The sequence below is a fragment of the Alexandromys fortis genome, unplaced genomic scaffold (genome assembly GCF_014885135.2).
Source record: "Alexandromys fortis isolate MF-2015 unplaced genomic scaffold, M_Fortis_MF-2015_v1.1 scaffold_166, whole genome shotgun sequence".
Lineage (NCBI taxonomy): Eukaryota > Metazoa > Chordata > Mammalia > Rodentia > Cricetidae > Alexandromys > Alexandromys fortis.
Genome location: NW_026068102.1, coordinates 3,312,010 through 3,326,578, shown reverse-complemented (window position 1 = coordinate 3,326,578; position 14,569 = coordinate 3,312,010). Strand labels below are relative to the sequence as shown.

At 37.0% G+C, this 14,569-nt stretch overlaps 1 protein-coding gene across 1 annotated transcript in view; it reads right to left on the bottom strand.

Moving 5' to 3' along the window:
- The window catches only part of Rasef (RAS and EF-hand domain containing), a 57,904-nt gene that overhangs the window by 30,962 nt on the left and 12,373 nt on the right, over nt 1-14,569 (bottom strand). Inside the window, exons 2-4 of the mRNA XM_050123932.1 lie at nt 9,448-9,594; nt 8,259-8,349; nt 1,681-1,776 (exon numbers count right to left, since the gene is read on the bottom strand). Coding sequence (XP_049979889.1) covers nt 1,681-1,776; nt 8,259-8,349; nt 9,448-9,594 — 334 coding nt within the window. The remainder of the gene's footprint in view (nt 1-1,680; nt 1,777-8,258; nt 8,350-9,447; nt 9,595-14,569) is intronic.

Genomic DNA, 14,569 nt, shown 5'->3' with positions numbered 1-14,569 from the left:
ACTATAACATAACTTTACTGAACTGCTAGTGATGTTTATGTTATGGGCAGTCTCACCTGGGGTGCCACATATTACTAAGGAAGTTGGGCTCCCTTATTGAAAGTCTTAGTCTCAATAACAAATAATTTAATGAAAGACTCAAAAAAAAAAAAAACAAAAGGACAAATTTACTAAAATTTAAAAGGAAAAGCTTAGCCAGGTAATCTTTAATCTTTGCAGCTGTCCATGGGAGGAAGATGTTGGAAAAAGAAGGTGTGCCTTTTAAGTTTAGACTGGCATATTCAGCAATGGAGGTCAGCCACAATGCAGAAAACTGTCACATGGGGAAAAAGTGCTAGGGAGGAATTGAGACTACATTGGGAAAAGCATACCTAGAACAGAAATGAAAAAAAAAGTTACATTTTTCTGAGTAATTAAAAAAAGCTGACAGAAAAAAGGAAGTGCCATGGATATCACTGAGTAAGCAACTGTATGAATGCAGTAAGAATGCAGAGTTTCTGGGAAGGATAACTCCAGAATCTTACTAAATTGCTAATTATTCCTCTCATCTCTTTATCATGGCTTTGGGTGAATCTACTCTTCTTAAATGTGATCCCTTAAAACAGGGGAATACCTGGCCCAATTGGTTTAACTCTTTTGTTTTGGGTAGCCTTGAATGTTAGGTTTCTACACAGATTAAATAGATTGTGTGCTCTTGACCAGCAGGAAATGACTTTCCCTTAATGGCCCTCCAATACTACTGGAATATTTAATTTTCACATCTGTTTACTTAAGTTATTTTGACTACTATGCAAACAACCATGTAAGATGTGAGCTTAATTCTGACATAGAACCATCTTATAATGACAGGTCAGTGTTTATTCTGTACATGGATATGTGAATTTGATAGCATGACGTCCATAACACTACAAGTATCTGCACCGCAGAAGCTGGTAACTTACAAAACTCCCCTGTTCCACTGCTGCACTCCAGAATCATTATTATTAGCAAATCTCAGAGTACAAAGAACCTGTTCATTAGAACCAAGAAAGGGAATACCAGTACTCAAAGACACTTTTGCTCATGTTTCCACATTTTTTTTTACCTTACAATGATCAGGTTATTGCTAGACCAGGAACTTTCTACTTAAGAAAACAATTTTTATTTCACTTAATATTTACTAAGTATCTGCTATGCACCTTGAAGTAAGCTAAGAACAAGAACACAGGGACACCTGACATAGACAGATGCTGTTTCAATTAGGAAAACACTCTCCTCTTGATACAGGGAATTCACTCAAAGCACTTGGTAAATGAAAATGAAATAAAAAAAATACAATCTACATGTCTAGCAACAGAAAACTGGATGAAGTATATGTGATGCATTTTCATAAGGAAATATTATTTAGCTGTTCAAGTAAATAAAATCATGAATTTGGAGATTAATAAATGGTACAAGAAAAAAAAAGAAATGTCTTTAATAAGCTGTTCAAGGATAAGACATTTTATTATTCCATGTTATAAGCCAAATGGCCCAATAACTAGAAGAACTTGGGAGCCTTTAAAAATAAGAGTCTCTCAAGGAGTTGAACTGTCTCAGTAAAGTCACTATTTCTTCTGCTTCAACTCTAAATGTTTTTCATTTTCAATGTCTAGACACGGTGAGGGATGTTTCTAGAATGTCTCTATGCTATATACTCACCTTTTTTAACTTTTTAATGGTCACCTGTAGGTCTCCTACTTCTGTTTCATACTGACGTCTGAGATCACTGAGGGCTTCCTCTGCTTTACGTTTTTCCTATGGGAGAAATGAAAGATATCATTTAGGTAATTTCTGTCTCTTCAACACTCTTCAAATCATCAATAGATAAGAAGCATTTCATATTGAGCTAAGCTGACAAAAACACTCTGAAATTGTAAGGGTGAGACTAGATGGGAGAAGGACACCAGGGCATTTTAAGTGTGCAAGAGTGTTGGATTTGAAACGTACAGAAATGGAAGAGCTGCAGAATGTCAAAAGTTGTACATTATCCCGAAGTGCAGTCCCTAAGACTATAAAACTGCGATAATACCACAGCACAGAAGTGAATCAGTGAACCATTTCTGTCAGAAGATATAACACAACTATGGGATTTTGTGAACATATACATCCTATGATGGCTTAGGACTCAGGAAGGCACAGCCAGTGACCAGTTGTCCTATCATTTTCATTTTTCCTGAATTCGAATCATCATTATAAATGTCTATGCAGAGTGTAGAGCCACTGTGATAGGCTGGGAGTTTCCTTAATAGGGGTACACTCTGAGAAACATTATTAGGTGATTTTGTCCTTGAGTCAACATGATGAAATGCACTTACACCAGGTAAGGTGGTTACAATATTCCCAGGTATTAATGATGGGACCAATGTACTACATGAAGAGGAGACACCATTACTCAGCACAAGACTGTATGTTGTACACTCTGATGTGTTCCCATTAAATTCTCTGTAAAAGACAGTGACAAAAAGGCACACCAGAAGGTGCAGGAACTGCTGTGCAAGACATCTCTTCTGAGGTAGAGGAGGAACAGGCTTGGGGAAGAGAGTCTCAGATTAAATTATGAAAGAAGGTGATGGTAAGAGACTGAAAACTTTCTAAACTGATGGCTACAAGCTGGAAAACATAGTCTATGAAAAATTGAGTAAAATATAAGGGATCTATAAAAGGCAACAACAACCTCCCCCTTTGGAACAGGACTCTTACACTACAGATCCAGTACCTGCCTTTCTCTGCTCTCAAAAGCACTCTGAGTCCCCTTGCTGTCTGTCCCTTATGACAAAGAACTGACAGGTAAGCACCTGCAGGAACAGAAGAAATGTAACCTTGTCATTCACATTTTCCCACTCAGAGTGTTCTTGCAAGACAAAGCTGACCTTGCACTCCTTCCCCTTGAAGCTGCAAGACAAGTTTATGGTCTTTGGCCAACAGGTCAGGCTAGATTACAACTTGTTGGGAATAAAATAACAAATTCAAGACTCTAATGACAACAAAGCAGTTTTCAATAATATACAATTCTGAAGAGAGAGAAATAACATAGAGAAAACACAAAAATAGCTGCTGTGCTGATTTGGCTCAAAAAAATCAATATAGGGATTTTTTTTTAAATTCCCAGATGATGAGAAATTCATGTCCTCTTTTCACATAGGCCATGACTTGACTTCTTACCAAATTCTCCATCTTAATTATTAATTAGTTTAAGGCACAAAGTCTTTCCTGATGAAGAATTTAGATCTTGAAACTGTCCTTTTATGATCTTAGACTCAGTCACTTATAAGACTATGTGTAACTTCACAACTCTTAGAATTTTGGTATGAACAAGTGCAACTGGACAGCTAGGGGTAAGAGGACTCATGTCTTCCCACTAATCAAAACTCTGTTTAACTCTAAGTGTACCCCATACTTAAAATGGACTAAACAATTTATTTCTTTCAAGTTCCTCTTTTTTTCTCTTTTACTCTTATTGGTCCTCTTTTTATATTGTTTTAATTATTTTTGTTGGTGTTATTAATTCATTGGCAAGAGAGGTTAATCCTTGAAGAGGTTAATCCTTGAAGGTAATTGTCTTACCAGAAGCGGTACTGTTGCTAATCAAGGCATAACCTCTTCCACAAAGTATTACACAAACATCTCCTTCTCTGTTAATGTCGTTAAGTATGAGTCTATTCTCCAAAACCATTTAGCTGAAGATATTCCTTTAAGATCAGCCCTGGCATACTCAATAAATCCTTGTTAATTATAACAAATAGTCATTCCCGTACACATTCTGGTCTACTGCTGAGCATTAGAGTATAGCCAATACAAATTCAGTAGATATTTGCTTGCTAGCATTAATTTGGAACTCTCCTGCTGTTTTATAGTCAACATAGATAATCCAGGTATTGGGGCTGGAGAGATGGCTCAGCAGTTAAGAGCACTGCTGTTTTTGCAGAGGACCTGAGTTTGGTTCCTACTATCTACGCAAGAGCTTACAACCATTTGTACCTCCAGTTCCAGGTTATTTCATGACCACCATGAGTACAAGGCATGCACACAGTGCATAGAAATACATGCAAGCAAGACATTTACACACAAAATAAAACTAAATAAAAAATTTTAAACGTCTTTGCACTGGAATTAGCTTCACTAAGCAAAGGCTAATTGAATACCAAAGTTAAGAGTAAAGGACTACTGAACCAATATGCATGTCCTAAAAAGTCAAAGTCAAGTGGTTCATTTGTCTAGAATTCAACTAAAAATCAAGTCAGTAAACAATGAGGGCCCCTTGGTTACTTCAGACAACCAGGATATTGGTACAGACTCAAAAAACAAAGAGTCAAAAGAAGACACATTCAAAAACTGAAAAACAGTATATATGATAACATCTAAGAAAGTATTTTAAAAAATGTTCAATATCCTTAAAAATCAGGAAAATGTGGTTTAGAACAACTTCCGAGATTTTATTAGACCCCAGTTATAATGAAACAGATAAACACAACAACCAAGAGGTTGTAAGGACAAGGGAGCCCTCCTTCATTGTTGTTAGGATTGCAAATTGAGGTAGCCTTTATGGAAATCAGTATAGAACATTAACAAAAAGCTAAAGTAATTCAACAACAAAACCAATGCCCTTCCTTGGCATATGTCCAAAGTACTTGGCCCCACAGAGACATACTTAGCCATGTGCATTGATGCTCTATTCGCAATAGGTAGGAAAAGGAAACAACCTAAATGTCCTTCAGTTGAGGAATGGATAGTGAATATGTGGTTAATATACATGATGGAATACTAGTCAACTATAATAAAAAATGAAATCATAAAATGTGCAGGTACGTGTTTGAAAGTAGAGAAGATTAAATTGAGAAAGATAGCACAGACACAAAATGAGAAATGTGAATACTCTATCATCTGTGGTTCTGAGATTCAAATCTTCAGGTGTGAGTATTTAACTTGAAATAATCACAAAAACTCGGAAAGTAAAAATGTACCAAAAGGGCAGGAGTTGACACTAGGAAGGAGAATAGCAGTCAACAAGTGACTCAAATGAGAAAATGGAAAAAAAAAAGGGTAGAAAGTTTATTTGAAGAAGAGAAAGGAAGTCAATACAGTATGGAATGGAGGCAAAATAATACTACATCTTTTGAAGGGAAAACATGAGGAAACATTATTTTTTTATTTATCAATTAGACCTGGATGGAGGTGGGTGGTCCTTGGACTTCCCACAGGTCAGGGAACCCTGATTGCTTTTCGGGCTGATGAGGGAGGGGGACTTGATCGGGGGAGTGGGGAGAATGGGAGGCAATGGCGGGGAGAAGGCAGAAATCCTTAAGAAATAAATAAAAAGTACATATAATATAAATGTATATATACACATATATAAATGTACATATGACATTTAAATCTTCAGTATGTCACTTGGACTGACAATGCACTCCTCAAGAGCCATAGATTAAGAAAATTCCCAATGCCAGAAATGAAAAACCCTTTTTGAAGTCAGAGAAGTCCAAGAGACATCAAAAACAACATTGACTATTGTGTTGCCCTTGGTTGCCTCCCAGAATTTTATATAAGTCCCTGTTGCTGAAGATGTCATAAACTTTCCACAGAGCACTAACCAAAAAATTAGCTTTCATAGGACCAGGAAAGACTATAAAAGCTGACAAGGGGAAGAAGTAACAAAAAGCCTTATTCAGTTGAATGCTTGCCTACCACAACAATGACCAGCATGGCATGAAGTCTCTAAGAGTGGCTCACATATATTGGTGATAACCAACAGTTGTCTAATTGTATGTAAGGGCTTCTCAACAGTAGGAAAATTATGTTTTATACTGAACACTTTTCATACTACCCAAGACTAGTGAGGTCATGGACCTTAGAGGAGAATCTACTCCTATCACTTTACTAAACCAGAATAATTAGTAACTGTATTCTAAATACTCATCCTCATAGCCAAAAATAAGTAAGTGTAGCTCCTGCTTCCCCCCAGTTCCCAAACCTATATACACATATCAAAGAAGCATCTCTTGGAAGCTGAAGACCAGTAACGAAAGCCACAACTGATCAAAATACAGAGAACAGTTGATTGTGGGGTGGCTGGTCACAATGGATACTCGTAAAACACAACTCATGAATGTACAGCTCAAGGATCATCACAAAAAAGGGAGAAAAAATATTGTAAAACCAAAAGACTAGTAAATCTTCTGAGAAAGTGTATATCCTAGAAAGACAGGCAAGCAACATCCACTGATATTTTAACACCATCATGACCTAAACAATACTGCAACAAGGACAATACCAGTATGGATGTCAAGATGGAAGGGAGGAAAAAAAAACTGCTAAGGAATAATGAAATGATGAAGAAGAGAATTAGAGTCCTCAAGAATGAGACCATGAGACCTTTAATTGTTTATCTAATACAAAGTGGTCAGCCCTCAATGGATCTGGTCAGCACTGGAAGCAATAAGAGTTGGTTATAGTGTAGTATGTGCATATCAATGAATGGAGGAACAAATTAAAGAGTGATAGAAGGTTTCAAAGAAAAATTAAAAATGGATTTGTTATTTCTAAACACAAGAGGATTGTGTTATAAAAAGGAAAAAAATCATTTGCACCAACCTTGAGCCATGTACCCTGAACCAGCTATCAGTTAAATATGACATCCATAGGGTTCTTACACTTATTATTAAGAGACAGAACAAACAAGCCTGCTACTGTAGAATCTCCCATACATATATTTCATCTTTTAAAAGTTTAAATGGAGTCACCCTATAAAGGGTAACAAAATGACAATACTCCTATAAGTCAGCACACACTAGTAAATAAAAACCCCAGTGTCAAGGATGGATTGCCTCTTTTGAGTTTCTGGCCAGTGGAGTCCAATAGACCCAGCGAACATTACATACTATTACCACTGCTCTTTGTTACATCCCAGAATTTGATGGTAAGACCTTGCTGCTAAAGACAGTGCATATTTGAACTATGAAACACAGACAAATCAAATAAGTACTGACCCAGAAACTTCAGCTCTATCAGTTCTCTTTCACAGTATGGAAGGTTCTATGAATACTACCAGAGCCAAAAAGTAAACATCGCTTCACCCAGATGTGAACCCTGTGAGCTACAATAACAACTGGCCCAGCAAGAATTTGGGTAGCATAAACTGGACAAACACAGGATTCAAAGAAAACAGGGTAATATCATGTAGCTGGGTGGATGGCCAGTAGATCTAGGAGGAGCTGAGGAGTAGTGCATATAATCAAAAGCAATTGTATGAAATTCTCTAAGAATTAATAAAAATATTTTTTAAAGAGATAAAATGACATAGATGCCCAAATGGAACAATGTGTGTGATAAAGACAAGTAAGATAAATTATCTGAAAGGAAACAAAGAAGGCACAGTAAAAGATAGTAACAGCCATGGTAGTACTACCAAAGGCAACACTTCTCAGTACTTTACATACGTCATCATGATTAATCCTCCTTGAGGCTGACAGGTGGCAGGGCAAAGAGTCACAGGAGAGATTACTTTATGAATGCCACCTGGCCTTGGTAAGAGCCAAGTCAGGACATAGACTTATATCTGCTTGATGCCAGCACTGGGGCCTGCACTTTTATTGCCTCTCAGCACTAAAATAGAATTTTATATACTAATATTACCCACTCAAAGAAAATGCATATATTTTCTGCTTTCAGCAAATATCAACAGCTCAAATATATTTTATATTGAAAAACAAAACTCCCCTGAGGAAATGACTAAAGATATGTAATTTTAACTTAAGAATACCAATGATAATAAGATTTCATCACAAAACACCACAGCTTGGAGACAGGATTTTAAATTAACTGCAATAGAGATTTAAAGTTGGGTAGTGAGAATAATATACAGATATTCAGCCATCTTCTCACCAAGCCTGCCTCCAGTCCTCCAATCCACGTCATGCGTTTCCAAGAGGCCTCTTACCTCCTATGCATGCTGCCAGCTCTCCCACTCACATGAGTCTTATGATATACATACAAGTACTGGAGAGCTATGTCCTCAGCTTACTTGATTACAATCTCTCTATCTCTTTAACTTTTGATTATAAAACACTTCTGGTTACAAAAAATCATCTATGTGCCCCGAATCTAAAAATTTGATATTTTGATATAGAATATGAAGTAGTAAAATCTACTGTCCCCAAGTTTTGACACCAAACAGAGCTCCACAATAAAAGGTGCTCCCTGAAGATCTGCCAAATGAATGAAAGGTCAATCCAAAAACTCACGTCTTTCCGGGTCTCATTTTCCACTGCATGAATCCTCTGATCCATTTCCTCTTCCAACTCACTCAGCTGAATGGCTGCCTTGTCTTGGGCTCTGAAATTCAAAAGAAAACATTGTATTCTTGGATTGAAAAATGCGAAGAGAAACTCAAAGCTCATCAACTTTAGGCTTCACATTATACAGATGAGGTTAATACTCTACATGATATTTCCCAATCCTCGTATATGACAAACTAAGGTTGTCTGCTTGACTATGTGGGTATAAATGACATTAAACAACTGAAATAGAATAAATATTAGCCTGAGACAAACAATAGCTAAAGACAGCAAATGTGACTTCAGCAAATGTGCACTTCTTATTGTCACAACTGACTGAAAAACCTAGAAAGTGGATAACAGATCATTAGCCATAATTTTAAATTCTATTACATAAACTTCAGATCACATAGGCTAAAGTTAAAGGCAGAAGGATTGATTTCAGCAACTGTTTCTAATCAGTCTCCTACAGTTCTAGAGATAAAAGTATCTGTTAGAAAAAGTATTTTGTTCTAAGATGTCATGTACTGGAACTCATGACTCCAAAGAGCTCATCTTCATCAATCTTTTGAAGACACAGGACTGAGACTTGGAAAGAATAGAAAGTCTGCTGTCAAGGTCTTTCACTGACTTGGCTTCAGAGTCTGCCTGCCTCTCTAGAAGTTTCCTATTTTGGTAAAATGGCTGAGGAGAAGACATGTTCTGGATTTTTTTGAATAGAATCATCAGTTTTGAGCAGGTGACAACATAGGATGGCAATGACCAAACAACAGATTGCTTTTTTTTTTTTTTTTTTTTTTTTTTTTTTTTTTTTTTTTTTGGTTTTTCACGACAGGGTTTCTCTGTGGTTTTGGAGCCTGTCCTGGAACTAGCTTTTGTAGACCAGGCTGGCCTCGAACTCACAGAGATCCTCCTGCCTCTCCCTCCCAAGTGCTGGGATTAAAGGTGTGTGCCACCACCGTCCAGCAACAGATTGCTTTTTGACCCTGACATAACTTACCCTGTGTGGAATATTCTAGAAGGTTCCGAACTACAAAAGTTCAGGAAGTCCACTTGTATCATAGCATGCTTGTGCAATTCAGTTGCTATGCCCCCACCCCGTCACAGAACAAGTACAAGGACCCTATGTGTCCTCAGAAAGGAAACAGATTGATACCTCTTCACTGCAATAGCCAAGTTTTCCATTTCTGTGCTCTGGAGTTTGATCTCTCGAAGAAAGTTTCTTATCACATGTTCATATGGCTGAATTAGTCTTGGCTCCACAAGATTGATATTCTGGTACAAGGTACTAACTTGTTCTTTTCTGCAAAAATATTAAAGTTAAATGGTATCAGTTTAAAAGTGAAACAAGAAGGATTTTTAAATCTATGGATTGATCTGGAATAAAAATAACAGAGAAGGCAAAGAGCCTGTTGTGTTCTCCATGTCAGAAGACGACAATCGGAAAAGCCAGTACAAGAGCAAGGAAAGGGACTTATAATGAAGGATTTCTCATTTTACTAGCTAAAACCTGAATAGTAAAGAACTTTATAGAAAAGTAAATTAATTACCAAATTCTGTGTTTCTCCAATCACTAACAAGACGTGTGTTCATCTTTCAACTGAGAAGAGTAGAAATACTTATAATTTTGTGGTCTGTCAAAACTTCAGGCAAACTCACATTTGTGGATATATTAACACATTTTCTTCTCCTAGTTCTTCAAACACTAAAAGTTTGGAGTTTTCTCATAACAAACAATTTTTGGTTTTCCAAACACCATTTAAATGTTCATTTTTTTATATTCAATTAATAAGTACTAAAAGTTGGCACAAGCTCCTAGTCTAAGGGCTCTAAACTACAATGTTGCCCCACTTCAGACACTAGTCAGCAGACCAAGTGATGCCTATCTCTAACTAATCAACTACAAATCAGCAGTTCCCATGACCCACTCTCGGGCTTAAAATGGCTCATTAAACTCAGGAAAATATTTTACCTTCTTTTAAGAATGTATTATAAAGAATATCAAAACAGGAAGTGTATAAAGGAGCCACAGAATCTTCATGTCTTGTCTATCCCACTCATGCTGCCTACACTTTTATGTGTTCACAAATCCAGAAGCTCCATAAGCACACTCTTATAACCATAGGCCAAACTCAACTTTCATCCCTTTTTTAATTCTCAAGTCAGCAATGAGGCCCCAAGTTCCAACCCTCAAATAATACTTGCATGTTTATTTGTTTGTTTGTTTGACACTCAGCCTCCAGTTCAAAGAAATCTATGGTCTAGAGTTATCATCTATTTCATTACCTAAGAGATGTTTGAATAGTTAGTGGCATTCCAGCCTCAGAAAGCATCAGCTAATGACCTAAGTGGAACTGAGTGTAGCTTTCAAGTAAATCCCCCTTTATATCTTTATAGAAACACATACTGTGCTGTTTAGTTTTATATCAAGCTGATACCAGCTAGAGTCACTAGAGAGAAGAAGCCCTCAACTGAGAAAATGATTAAGTAAGTTCAGACTGTAGGAAAACCTGTAAAGCCCTTTTTTAGTGATTTATGTGGGAGGGCCAAGCCCATTGAGGAGTTAGCCTGGAAGATTTTGTCAACTTTCAGGAGGGCCTGGGTTCTGTAAGAAAGCAGACTGAGTAAGTCATAGAGAGCAAGCCAGTAAGCAGCACCTCTCCATAACCTCTGTATCAGCTCCTTCCTCCACATTCCAGCCCTGCTTGAGTTCCTGTCCTCACTGCTTTTGATGATAAATTATTATATGGAACTGTTAGTGAAATAAACTCTTTCTTCCCTGAGTTGCCTATGGTCATGATATTTCATCACAGCAATAGTAACCCTAACAAAGACACATACTCTGTGTGGATTTAATAATCACTCATCTTTCTACCAGCACCAACATTTTTCTCAAAACATGGACTGTGTGCTAGTGTTCTTTGACATGGGTCATCCGGGACAATGCAATCTATCCTTCCTTCTTATTGCACTATACAGCAAGGTGTGTTGTAATTTTACATGATCTATGGCTGTGAGAGCAGATGAAAGTAGCAGGGATTTTTTTAATGAAATAATATATACATATACACGTAAAAGATACACCAGAGATTTGAAAAATAGATAATTCCTTTGGTCTGAAATAACTTACCACAACACCAGCATAAAAGAATTATCAGTTTTCATCAGACCTAAAAATGTTATGGATAGACGATATTCAAAAAACAAAAAAGCTATATATCTTTTCATACACAGTGCATTATGAAATAATCAACAGCAGAACTTGGTAATTTCTTATACTTGGTGATCTTCACTATGATTTGGTAGTCACTTCCTCAACAGTGCGAAAGATCCACTGTGTCCAGACCCTATTATGGAGAGATGACTCTTGATGTGCATGCCTTGCACTGAAAATGCTACTGGGCAGGACAAGCAACCAAAAAGCTAACAATCTTCTCACAGCCATCCACAGCACCTATGTATGGACAACAGTGTGAAGACCACAGATCATTCAAACACCCTGAACATAGAACTCACACCATCTTCTCCATTCATTTTGCCTAGAGTTTCTCAAGGACAGTCTGTTTTCATGTTTGTTTTCAATGTAATTATTTATTATTTTATGTATTTTATGTATTATGAGAGTGTTTTATTCTCATGCATGTCTGTGCACCCCATGCATTCCTGGTGATCATAGAAGAAGAACTTTGTAAGTTAATGCAGGATGATCATGAGTTCAGTCAAGGCTATTCTAGCTAAATTATAAAATATTATTATTATTTTAGTTAAAATTAAATAAAAGAAGGACAAAGACCAAAGGTTGATGGGAGACAGGCAGGAAGGGTAGGTCAGGTTACAGGCTCTCTCTCTAGACAGGTTTGAGAAGGAGGTTCAGTGACCTTACAGGCCTCATAGAGCTCACTTTTTCCTCAGGCAGCTGCAGACCATCTGCTCCAAGACCAAAGACAAGCTTACATTATTACTTTACTTTGCCAGTGCCTTGTGACTTTTACGTCTAGGCTGGGTTAAATGGTATGGAACTTAGCCACCTCTTCACCTGCCCTTGAAATCCTGTGAGAGCAAGAAATCCTCTTTTGTTCTTTAGACCTGAAGGTCTACCTTTCCTTTCAAGATCCCATTGTACTGTCATTCTTGTCTTTCAGAACCTAGGAGAAAATAAGGCTCCGTCCTTTCAGGATCCCATCAACCTGATTTTGACAACTGTCTCCCATAATGAAGTTCTTATCTGGACCTGAATGCTTGCCTGTCCACTATAGACTGTGATGCTGTAATTCTTCTAATGAAGCTTATCTATGGGGTAATTGATCTCAGCTTTCTTTCTACAAAGCCACCATTATCTACAACAGGCAGTAATACAGCAAGGTAGGAAGGCAAGCAGGAAGAAGTAGAATAATTGTTCTTTGCTTTGAAAAAATAATTGTTCTTTGCTTTGAAAAAAAGTGCGGGACTCTGCTACTGTACCACACAGCCACATGATGTGATGATAGCAGAAAGTCTCCGATGGTACCAGAAGGAAAGCAAAACTGCACTGTATCTGATGAATAATGTCAAAGGCTGCAACCCATCAATCAAGAGAAGCTTCAGTTATGGTGTAGAAGAAGTGGTTCTCTTTATGCCTACTCACCATAACACAATGTATTGTGACCGAACTTATGTACAACCTCTTTTGAAATGTTTACAACAACCTCAGAAAGTATTTCTATTAACTCATTTTACAATTCAGATAAAGATAAAGTTCTTTTATAAGATAAATCCTGGTCCCAATGCCCCAAATTTATGTATTGAAACTCTACCACCAGAAACTCAGAAACTAGCTAATTATACTTGAGTTTTTAAAGAAGGAATTAAGTTACAATGAAAGCATTATGGTGAGTTCTAATCCAGTCTTACTAGTAATCTTACAGAAAGAAGATATTTAAACAGTGACATATATAAAGGACCAGGTGAAGATTTAAGAGAAGATGGCAACTGCAAGCCCAGAAAAAAAAGGCCCAGGACAAACTAACCCTACTGTTTCCCTGGTGTTAGAGTTCTAGAATCTACAATCATGAGGATTTCCTGCTGTTTAAACTAAGCGTGGTGCTTCATACTGCAAATGCCTGGACATTCCATAGAAACCAAGGACACAGCTAATAATGGCAAAATTGATATTCTATTTTGTGTCAGAGACTTCAAAATTAACCACTAATATCCTACCGATTAGAGATCAGGACAAACACGGGTGTAAGAACAATTCACATTATTAGAGAATAGTATATCAACAACAAAAATCTTTTCTCTGAGGTCCTCCCAAGGAATTTCAATGTGCAAGAGGACAATTCATGTTTTTACTTGTATCATTTAAGCTATTAAGGTACAAAATATAAAGACATACTATGTGGTAGGAATCTGTCAGAGAAATCATTCTCTAGAGTCCTTATTTCCCAGCTAATTGCACAACAGTGAAACATTCAGTTGCAGAAGTTTCAACTGGTCCTTCACTTTCTATAAATGTCTAAAATGGGAACAAATTATAGTGACATGAATTCTCTTGAGTTATTTTCTGATTCATGCTTTATATAAAGTTCTAAGAATAATTTATAGTGAGATATATACATAAATTAATAATGAAAAATAGATACCACTGGTAGGAAATGTGTATGTTACAAAATCAACTATTGTATCAGAATGGCCTTAATCCTCATCTACCCTACTTCTTTATGTCAGGGATTTGTGGAAGGTGTTCAAAGTCATGGGTTCAATCCTCAGCACCATATAAACTGGATGTGGTAGCACACACCAATAATCCCAGCACTCAGGAGGTACAAATAGGAAGATCAGAAAGTCAAGGCATCTTGGGCTATATAACTAACTGGGAGTCAGACTGGATTTTATATGATATAGTCTCAAAAATAAAGCAAAAAATAGTTTCCAACTTGGTCTTTCTGGCACTAGATTGTTACTCTCTACGTAGGACCTAGGTCTTTACATCACAGCAAGAAAAAAATACTTCATCCCTTTAGGTAAAAGTAGGAGGCCAATGCTTTAGCAAGGGCAGGGGAGATGCTAATCCCTCATCATCAAATAAGGCATGAAGATAGAAGGACCCAAAGCACACGGGCCAAAATGAACTTCATAAAAAAAGGATGGAGGATAGTTCTATGAGTACCAGAAGCCACTGAAAGAAACAATGGGAGAGATTGCATAATAAGAATAGTCGTTTAACTACTTCATTGTCTTAGTTAGGGATTTTATTGCTGAAAAAAATAAAGATGACCAAAAAGTAAGATGGGGAGAAA